The sequence below is a fragment of the Vitis riparia genome, chromosome 19, assembly GCF_004353265.1.
Source record: "Vitis riparia cultivar Riparia Gloire de Montpellier isolate 1030 chromosome 19, EGFV_Vit.rip_1.0, whole genome shotgun sequence".
Taxonomy (NCBI): Eukaryota; Viridiplantae; Streptophyta; class Magnoliopsida; order Vitales; family Vitaceae; genus Vitis; species Vitis riparia.
The window spans coordinates 22,387,517-22,398,844 of record NC_048449.1 but is presented as its reverse complement, the minus strand read 5'-3'; the positions used below and the strand labels follow the sequence as shown (position 1 = coordinate 22,398,844).

General features: G+C 31.9%; 1 protein-coding gene across 1 annotated transcript; it reads right to left on the bottom strand.

Moving 5' to 3' along the window:
• Nucleotides 1-962: 962 nt before the first annotated feature.
• Nucleotides 963-9,734, bottom strand: LOC117909289 (receptor-like protein Cf-9). Its single transcript, XM_034823253.1, has 2 exons — nt 9,136-9,734; nt 963-1,792 (listed from the first exon to the last, which is right to left on the bottom strand). The coding sequence occupies exons 1-2, from the start codon at nt 9,722-9,724 to the stop codon at nt 1,773-1,775; spliced, it is 609 nt and encodes a 202-aa protein (XP_034679144.1). The 5' UTR covers nt 9,725-9,734; the 3' UTR covers nt 963-1,772.
• Nucleotides 9,735-11,328: the final 1,594 nt, after the last annotated feature.

Sequence of the window (11,328 nt, the reverse complement as noted above, 5' to 3'; positions counted from 1 at the left end):
AAAAGATTTTAATTGACTAGGAATAAGCTAAAACACACTTAAATTTTTTTAAAAAAAAAAGAAAAAAAAAAAAAAAAAAGAGGGAAGTTTGAATGACAGAAGCTTTGTGTACGTATGAGATACAAGTCAAGAGCTTGATATAAATTCATTGATATGGAACTGATTGAGTCCTCTTCCAAGAATTATAACCAACTTCGGCCCTCAAAAGGAGCCCAACAATCCTTGAATTCATTGTCTGATGGGTTGGCTGGAGCCCAACAAAAAAAAAAGAAAAAAAAAAGCTTTTAAATTACTCCACCTTGCCTATAAGAGAGAGATTTAGGAATTATGAAAGAAGGAATTTTCTATCTAATAAAAAACTATAAATATATAATAAAAATATCATTTTTAATATAAGACCATATTATTTTGATAGGAAAGAGTTTGAGTTGAAGTAAAAGAAAATAACTTTTGAATGCATTTAAATCATGAGATAAGTGATAAGCAAGTAACCTCTAAAATAATAACATAATCCGATTCATATGAATTAATTAATGTTTTATGAATGCTTAATAGTCTTCCATAGCAAAGACTCGTAGTAAAGATTAGTTAAATGTTTCATGTTAAGATAAATGTATTATGTGGAGGAGAGTTTAGTGAAAATTTGTAACCTAAAATTGGAAATTGGATTTCATTAATTTACAACCCTTTCAATATCATTCTTTTAAAAAATCACCCTTTGTTCCTAACAAAAATTCGTTTGTCCTTTAGTGATAAGCAATCGATTGCATCTAATTCCCTACGAAACCTTATGAGTTCTACCTTTTCTAATTACATGACCCAACATTTAAAAATACTTTTGGTCATGATATATAAATAAGTTAAATGGTAGTGATGATTTGAAAATATTGTTACTACATATTATTCCATTTCAAGAAAGAAAAAATAAAAACAAACATTTTTACAACTTCAAAGACTCTTACTTCATTAATCGCAATACATGTTATTTGTTTACATAAGAATGCAACATTCATTAGTATCATTCACCAAATACAATATCATAGAAATGGCCTAACTTCTTCTTGCTCCATGCCTGCAAGTGCTCCTTGTTGACCTTCTAACCTTCTTGTGTCTATCTCCTTCAATCATTCTTACAAACCATTTAGGCTTTCTTGTTAAGAAGACGAGGCACCCAATAGACAATCCAACTACTAGTCCACAGCCATACCCCATCAATATGACTTTCCAATCAAATCCAGTATCAGATTCCACCTCCTCTTCTTTGGGAGGTTGTGGTGCTTCATCAACTACACATTTCTTAGACAAGGGAAATCCACATAATCCTATATTCCCACTATATGAATTATTTGCGAATGAATCAAATTGGTTGCCTCGAGGAATGACTCCAGTGAGATGATTTTTTGAAAGATTTAGGACTTCAAGAAACGTTAGACTTGTCAACTCCCTTGGAATTCTCCCACTGAGCTTGTTCGAAGAGAGGTCTAATGATTCAAGCACCATTAGATTCCCCAAAGATGATGGAATATGCCCTGTAATGTTGTTATGAGACAAGTTGAGTTCTCGAAGTGAACTAAGACTACCAATGAAATCTGGAATGTCTCCTTGGAATCTATTGCTTGACAAATCAATTATTGTGAAGGTAAACAAGATACTTACAAATTCAAAATCAAATCCTTTGATTGTTACCATTATTGAATCTCGATAAGAGTATTCGCCCATAAATTTCAATTCCATTTTATCCTCAGTCGCATTCATCATTGCCTTGAAATTCTTCAAATACATTTCCGGTAAACTGCCAGAGAAACCATTGCGTGAGAGATCCATTATTCGTAACTTGGGAAATGGAAATTGGAAATTTGAACCCCTTACGTGATCATGGAACCTATTTGAACGCAAGATCAAAACTTGTAACTCCGGAAGAGTTTCCAACCAATGGGGGAATGTATCATTTATTCTGTTATTTCCAAGGTCTAAAACTTGCAACCTTCTACAATTGATCAAAGATCGTGGTAGAGGCCCTTCCAATTGATTTCCATTGAAGTCAAGATTCCTGATAAGATTGCCCTTTGAAAACGCACTATAAGAAAAAAGGTTAACCATGATGCTTTTTAAGTGTTAAGAAATACATTCAATGACGCTTCCCCAAAGCGTCATCTACTAACTTGTCATAATAAGTATTTGCCTACAATGACGCTTCTAAAAAGCGCCATTGAAAAGAACCTTGACGCTTAAAAAAGTGTCATTGTTAGTTATATCAAATTACATTGACACTTTTATAAGCGTCATTGTTGAGTAGAAGAAACCTTGACACTTTCTATAAGTGCCATTGTTTAGCGGTTTCAAATATTGAATTATAATGACACTTCTAGAAAGCGCCATTGAAGAGAATTGCTCTCATTCCTTGACACTTAGTAAAAGCATCAAGGAAGATAATTGTTTAATTTTAGTTTTAATTTAATAATTTTTTCACTTGCTATAGAAATAGTACATACACATAAAAGTAAAAAATAAAAAATAATGTACCAATGAAATTAGTTGTTGCACCTAATTTTTCACTTGGTAATACATTTCCAAATTGCAATATTTAATCACAAATAGAGAACTTGTATAAGAAACATAAAAAAAACTAAAAGATATTAAAATAATAAAAAAAAAAGTCACAACTTTAATGTTTAGTCCCTTAACATGGTCCATTTTTTCTTTACATGCAACCCAATTATGCCTTGGTCTTCAACATACTGCTTCATGCTAGCAGGTTAATTTCCCAAAAAGATGACCTACATGCACAAAAAACTAAAATCAATTACAATTTCAGAAAAAGATATATAAGCAAAGGACAAATTAAAAATAAAAACCTTTAATTTATACATGCAACAACTAATAAGCATAATTGAAATTATAATCTTTAATTTGTCTAATTGCTATATGTCAATGCACTAGAACAATCATAAATTATATTATTAAAAAACATTAAAAACTTGGATCCCTTGTTTTTTTTTTTTATTAGAAATAAATATTTTTATAAAGATGGAATGTTTTTTAGTATCATAATGTTGAAGTTTTTATTGCTAAGAACATTATTGATCTAATAGTCCCAAATGCAACAAACATGCACTATACACACATTCAGCCCCTACATCACGTCTTGTATTAGGGATTCAAAAATTAAAAGATTGCAAATTTTCATCAAAACTATCCAACTTTTTAAACAACTTATGTTATTTTTTTTAATGAAAAGTTAAAATCATTGTTAATCTAACCAAAAGAGCACAAATATACCATAGAATGATAATATTTTTCTATTTTTAGAACTTAAAGGAATTTAATAATCACATTAGTCAACAAATGGAATCACCATTATTTATGGGCAGAAAAGTATTATGATATTTAATCATATTTTATAGCCTAATAATAAATTATAGGTGATGCACACTTGCAATTTAAGAATTTAAGAGTAGAATTCAAGAATGCAATGTACTTTGTTCTACATCAAGATATCATAAAATAGTAGAATTAAGAATTTCAGTTGTTATAAATTTGCTATATTCACAATGTGCTATTATTCTCTACATGACATGTATATTTACAAGTAAAACCAATCAAATTAAAATTTTAAAATTAGTTTTGTGAAAGTGACTCACGAGAACTAGAATTTATTGATAGCTTATAAATAAGGCATTTGTAATACTTTTAGCATATAATAAAAGTTGGATGGCTTTTTACTAAGGACAATTTGTTCCTATTGCAATAGTTCTTTTGTTGAGTCAAGTGCATCAAGAGGATGTCGGCTATTTTTTCATCAATGCATGCTGAATTTATCTGTGTTTTGTAATTGTAGGTGAGACACAGGTTGATCATATCACGAAGCTATAAACATGATAGTGTCCTTGTTTATGGTGGGTGTACTTCCAAATGCAACTACCATATTATTCTCTATGTCACTACCCTAGCTATCCCAACTTATCAAGTACCCTGTAGGTGATAAATACACTTACATATAGGAATTTCTCTCACTTAGTAAAATAACTAATTGTAGTTAACTCAATTATTTAATCAAGAGTCGATAATTCTTCTAGAATTTCAATATTTCTTACAAGGCAAGGATTTCTGTTACTTAATACAAAATTCAAACTAATTAATTATAATAAAAAATAGGTATAGGTCTTGAAAAAACATGAGTTAATTAAAAGAAATAGGTTAAACATGTATTATAATGTGAAACTAAAACTGTACCTACTATTTGATAACATCATTTAAGTAAAATATATGTTGAACTTGAAGGAAATAAAACACTATCCTCACCTGACATTAGCATAGTGATTTAAAGTTCTTTCTAGTAAACCAAAGCCAGTACCTACATGTATATAAAAAAAATTTGATACAACTTAGACGTAGACATTAAAAGGATTTGCAAAGAAACTAACATCAATCGCAAGAGAATAGAAAATATTGTGGGAAAATACCAATACTCTAAAATCTTCTTATAATTAAATACTTATTGAGTGTACTATGGTATTTAATTTAATAGTGTAAAGATAAATATGATGTTATAGTAAAAGCAAGGTCAAAGAATCAACAGTGTCATACAAATAAGCAAGGTTAAAAAATTGAAAGAATTTATGAACACCCCCAAAAATACTTCATCTACTCAAAGTCAAACAATTGCTTTATTATTTCTCCTATTATATACTTATTATAATTCAATAAATTTGAATGAATGGAAAGTCATTACTGTTCAAATTATTAAATAAAAATATAAATTAAAATTTTAATATTTTAAAATATTTTGGGCAGTAAAAATTTTACCATAAATTTAAGTTTGTCAATTATGTCAACGTTTCAACTTTATGCAATGTCATGCCCTAAGGCCTAAATCAAGTTTGAATATTCTATTGTCCAAACAAAGTTGATTTTTCTATAATTGGGAACCTTTGCCTTCTATTTAATAAAATGATGAATATTAAAGAAATTTAAAAAAATGATTACACTTAAATTTACATTATTTTTGCTTTATCTCATTATCATTAAAAACTAATAAAAATATGAAATTTTAATGACAATACATTCAAATGGCTAAAGAAAATAAATAAAAATAATTACTTGATTCATTATTAATTTATTAGAGAGCTTCTAATATTTTTCTTCTATAAATTCTAGAAGTTTGAGGGGAATCAATTTAATTATTAATTATTGAAACTAGTTGATTTTTCTATAATTGGGATCCTTTGTTTTCTATTTAAGAAACTATCAAAAAAATAAAATAAAAAAATAAAAAGGCATTTTAGATGGCAAATGAGGATTAGATTTTAGTTTTTTGGTTCCTATACTATACCAACAAGCTTGGTTTTATTAATACTTGAGACATGGCAGATGATGATTAGATTTTCATGGGTGAGCAAGTCAGTGGTCTGCATGTTGATGATGAAGTATTTTTATTGGAAAAATCACAAAACTAATAAGATAATCATAAAAGTCACAACCTTAGGCTTGAAAATTCAAGGAAGTTCCATGCTAACAACTAAACCTTTTAGGATAACATAGCAAAAAGGTCTAGAAACAATAATTATGAAATCACTAGAAAGAGGAGAAAGAATCTATAGAGCTAATATGAAAAGCAATAATAGTGAATGAGTATGAGTTGATTTTTTATGTGAAAATTTTCATACATTTGGAGATAAATTGTCAATTTATCAACCACCCCTAAAGCTAAAATTCAATTTGATAGAGTATCTATAACAAATATATAATTGTCAATTTTCTAGCTAAGTTAGAGTTTCTTAAAGGGTGTTTTAGCATTTCTACATGGATGGTGGAACAAAAATAAAGTTTAAAAAAAAATGGTAGTGGATGCACTATGGAACTGAAATCATAAAATAAGCAAAAAAAATTTAGCTTTGCAACTAAAATTCTCATACAGTTAAAATTCTCAAAATCTAGAAGAAATACAATAAACACACATACACACACCAAAAATTAGAAGGAAAAAAAGTTTGAAAGCAAGGGAAAAATGAAAAAGGAAGATGATTACCCCTCTATTTGCCATAGCAGTGGCCATGATAACAGCAACTTCCATCACTCATGATAGAGGATTCCACATAAAGCCCAAGAATTTAAGTAACTTGTTTTCCTGTTTCAAAAAATTGTTCTTACCATATCAGTTTTTCCATCATTATTAATAAAATAAAACTAGGGCACTACTCAACAACATAAAGAATTAGCCTTTTTCTCATCCAGCCTATTTGGACCAAAGATCTAGAGCCTAGTTTCCCCTTCCTCTATTGCCAAACAACTTGAATTAGACCAACAACATGAATTGATTTTCTAAGTAGCTAGAGAGCATTTCAAAGGAAAGATTCTCTTCTATCACCATCAACGTTCTATATTGAAATTTGAGCAGCCTTTTCAACTGCAATATTAGTAGAAACAAAGTCCATCACATTCTCATTGGACTTAAAGAACAAAGGTGACTTGTTAAATGTGCTTCTGCCAAATATCCAACAATTCCTTTAAGGAAGTTTTATTGAAGATCCAGGCCCCAATTCTGTTACAACCACATTTCCTCAAGTGAAGTAAAGGGCCCCACATGGTAGAGGACATTAGAGCACAATAAAACTATCTGGCAGCTCAACACAAACGGGAAGCATGTACTGGGCAGCCCGATTGCCGTCTAGAACTTGTAGCCGTATACAACAGAGTACACTAGGGTGGCCAACATGATTTCTACTAATTGAAATGACTGTGAGAATTCAAGCCACATAAATAACATGCATAACAACATTAAGTTCTTGAAAATGTTGAGTAAACCCAGCTTACGATGTCCTAATATGGTGAAGTATGTGCGGAACATGTGGAGGAAGTGGGAGAGGTAGTAGGCGTATGACCAGAAGAAGGCTCGCCCCGATGGTTGTGTCCCCAGAGGAAAGCATAACAGCCATTGTAATGGGGTCTTGGACCTCCGCCAGAACCACCGAGTGTCCCGGATCTCAGCGGCGGAGGAGAAAAACGTCCCGGTGAAGATGACGGTTGAAATCAAGGCCATGGAGAGGCTATAGACAGCGGGAATGGGGCCCAGAGGCACGGCTATGCCAAAAATTTGAATGCACTTTCACAGTGGAATGGTGAGTACACTCTACAATAGGTAATTACAATTGAGAAATTGAAATCTGTAAGAATGGTGTAAGGAAGAAATTAAAACCCTAAAATAAAAGAAATTGAATCCCTAAAATGGTATAAGAGAATCAAAGGCCATCATGCAAATAGTGGAAAAACTAATTTCGAGGGAGATAAAAAGATATACCATGGTTACACACAACAAATGTCCATTAGGGTTGGGTTTCAACATCACGATTTTTTGAAATCTCTCTCAACTAGAGAATGTTGGAAACCCAATATTGCTAGGAGTGTTTTGGTAACTCGTGGGTGTTGACAGAAATCATTTGGCATTAGAACGAATGCTTGTTGATTTGTTGGAGGTGAGTGTGAGTATTGCGCATCGAGTGCAAGAACTATGCGGTTAAAGTGGAGATTGCGGGATTATGTGTACTTATAAGGGGAAACAGAAGATGACGCTCTTATAGAGCGCCAAGGTTAAGCTACTTGTTCAATGACGCTTCTAAGAGTGCCATCATTTAAATTTCATCTTACAATGACCCTTCTAAAAGTGTCATTGTTTAAAAAATCCATTGTTTCTACCTACAAAGTGTTAAGGGAATGTAAGCGCCAAGAAAAGTCATTTTTATTAATAAGCAATGACGCTTTTTAAAAGTGCCAAGAAATAAAACGCCATTGATTTCATTTTTTGTAGTAGTGACGTTTTAGGAATGGTACCATGAAGTTGATTCATTCGCAAATCCAAAACTGAGAGAGACTTACTGAAGTTTCCCAAACATTGTGGAATTAAGCCACTCAAGTTGTTATTGGAGAAATCTAAAACTTCAATATAACTCATTTCACAAATCAATGATGGAAGTGGCCCTTGAAGCAAGTTGGAATGAAGGTCGAGATATTGCATAATCCTCCATGGAAATCTCTCAAACCTGGTTAGCATGTTTTGAGAAAGATTTAAGTAAGACAGTGTCTCCGTACCCACATTCCATGCCCATTTCGGAAGTTGTCCATAAATCTTGTTGTTTGAAAGGTCTAAAAACGCCAATAACTCTTGACTGCATAAAAATCTTGGGAATTCAGTTATGTTGCAAGAAGACAACAACAATGTTTCCAAGGATGGTAGCGCACAGTTGGAATGGCTGTAGTTGCTCAATGTCAGAATGTTATATGAAAGATCGAGATAGACAAGATTTTCAAGATTCATGAACATGTCTGTCTCCACAATGCCACCCAAGTTATTTGAAGAAAGCTGGAGATATGTAAGATTTACAAGTTCAAAGATGGAACTTGAAACTGGCCCATCTAACTCATTATTACTCAAATCAATGGACTCCAATGAAGGGGATTTGAATTCATCAATATGACCATTGAGTTTATTATGACTGAGATCTAACTCTATCAATGATGGTAGACTAAACAACCAAGATGGTATTGTTCCATTGAACAAGTTATTGGACAAATGGACAGAGGATAGACTTGAAAGTTCCTTCACATGAGAAGGAATGACACCTTCTAGCTTATTGTTTGAAAGGTCTAAGAAAGAAAGTTCTGTTAGATTGTCAAGTGACGCTATGAACTGACCTCTGAAACTATTACTGGAAATGTCTAATAAACTTACCCTTCTAAACCTATTGAAAACATTTGAGATTTCACCATCAAATTGGTTTTTTGAGAGGTCCAAGTAAGTGATTTGTGTGAGGTTCCCTAACACTAAGGGAATGGACCCTGAAAAATTGCAGTGAGAGAGATCCAAACTTTCTAAAGACTTTAGACTGCCTATTGAACTAGGAAGCATCCCACTGAAATTTGTAGAAGAAAGATCCAACAACAGAATGGAATTACTCTTATTGAACTTTGGGAAATTCCCACTGAGATCATAGTTACCCTTTAACTTGAGAACCTTAAGGTTGGGCAGCTGAAGATCATCATCAGGGAATCTCCCATGCAGTTGACAGAAAGAGAGATCCATAGATTTCAAAGAAGATAAATTCAGTAGGGAGCTAGGTATAATGGAAGAGACATTTATACCTCGGAGATGAAGTTTCTGCAACTTCGTTAGGTTTTGAGTAAGTGCAATGAAGCTACTTGTTTCAAGTCCTAATCCACTATAGACGGAGAGATCAAGCGAAACCAAGTTGGATAGGTGGGAGATTTCTGGAGCAATTACACCTGAAAATCCTGAGAAAGAAAGGTTGAGATGAGTCATTCTCCGGAATTGTCCAAACTTAGCTGAAATAGAGGACTTATTGAAATCATTAAAAGCAAGGTTGAGCCTTCGTAGATGAGGCAAGAGGAAGAGGCTGCTGTTGGAATCAATGGTACCATAGAGGCCACTGCAACTAAGGTCGAGCCCGATTACATGGCCTGTAACCCTATTGCATGTGACACCATCCCATGAGCAACAATCAGTGCCTTCCTTCCAAGTGTCTGTCTTGGCAAAAGAAGCTAAATTGCAATCATCCGAAGAAGAAGCGGAGACATCTATGGAAAATGATTGCTTAAGTCGAAGCAAGGCAACATTCTGGTGATGAGGGCACAGCTTCGTAGAATTAGAGAAAGAGAAACAAAAAACACGAGAATATGAGAGAAAGAAGAGGAAGCAAAGGATTCGATACATCGTATCTTCAAAAGCTATAACAAAAATTGGCTGATGTGTGATGAAAAAAATATAATAATGGATGACTTGAATTTATACCCAAAGGTTCCCTTATAATTTAAGTTTAAATTTTCATTATTAGAAACTTCATCAAAGTTTCCAATTCAAATGTGGGACCATTGACTTCAAATCAAAGAAAAAATTAGAGTCACTTCCACATTAAAATGACAACGTGGGTTGGTTGTCCGATCAAGAGTCGAACTATTTTGCCCACTTTTAATCACAAGCTAAGATTTCATGGAAAAAGTGGGAGGGCAACTAAGTAGAAAAAGTAGATCATATTTCTTACCCACCTTAGCCACAATAATTTCTCAAATGATATCCATTTAGTTTGTATAAGTTTCTTTAATCATAAAATAGGTCCCTGCATAAGCTAAAGGAAAACTTTCACAGTTAGTAGCATCTAGGGTTAGTCTTATCTTTTAATGAGAAATAATAAGTACAACTCTACATCAAGAGCTAGAAGTCTTGGTCTTCATAAAGCAGTTGAGTTTTTAAAGGACGAATGTGTCTATTAGATTGTTATTTTAAAAGAATATTGTTAAAAAGGGTTATTTGACAAATAAATACAAAAATACAATATTTTTTACTTTTTTATTATTTTTACATTAAATTTATCTTTTCAAAATTTGAGTAATTCCTACTTTTTATACTGGACTCGTCTTTTGAAAAAAAAAAATGAGCTTCCTTTTATTATATTGAACTAATCTTTTCAAAATACAAATTCCACATAAAATCATAAACGATTTTAATTTAAGAAATATTTTTTGAAGAACGGTTTTTTAAAAATTTTATATGGTACTTGTATCCAAATGTTGTTTCCACGTAAAGCCATGTAAGTTTCAAAGGAAAAAAGCATTATTGTTGAAATATTGTTTCTTTTGTACTTGTATAGTTTTCGATTTTTCATGTTTTTCTTTGATACATATGCATATATATTCTACATGAAATAGCATTGATGAACAATTTTTTTTCTTAAATTTTGAGTCATCCATCTAAATATATTTATTGGTTAATTTTCAAATAAAATCATTTTTGTAGTGTCTAAGGAATGTACATAGTTAAGAAATAATTGCAAAACAAAATGTGTGCTTTGAAAATTTTAGATATGGGAAAATAGTATAATAGTTAAAAAAGGGTATGACAAAAGTTTTGTCAAAGATTATTTGAAAAAAAAAGTTATGTTATTTAAGAGGGAAAGTGTGTATGCATGTAAAAGAAAAAAAAAATACAGAATAACAAATCTAGACTTGCATTATAAAACCATATGAAACTTCCTTATGTTATTACCCTACATAGAAGTATGCACATAACTTGGAATATTGAAGAAACCAATTAGTCTTGGTCTTCATATCACAAGGGCAAAAGTTTAGTCTTATCTATAAAAAGTATGGCCCATTGGATGGACTTAGATACGCAGAAGACTTGGAATAGAGAAAGCAATTAGTATTGGTCTTGGCATTCATATTGCTAGGGACAAAAGTTTGGCATTCTCCATAAAAAGTGTGGTCCATTGGATGAGGCCTACGTATCGTAAGGGGCAAAAGTTTAGTCTTCTCCATAAA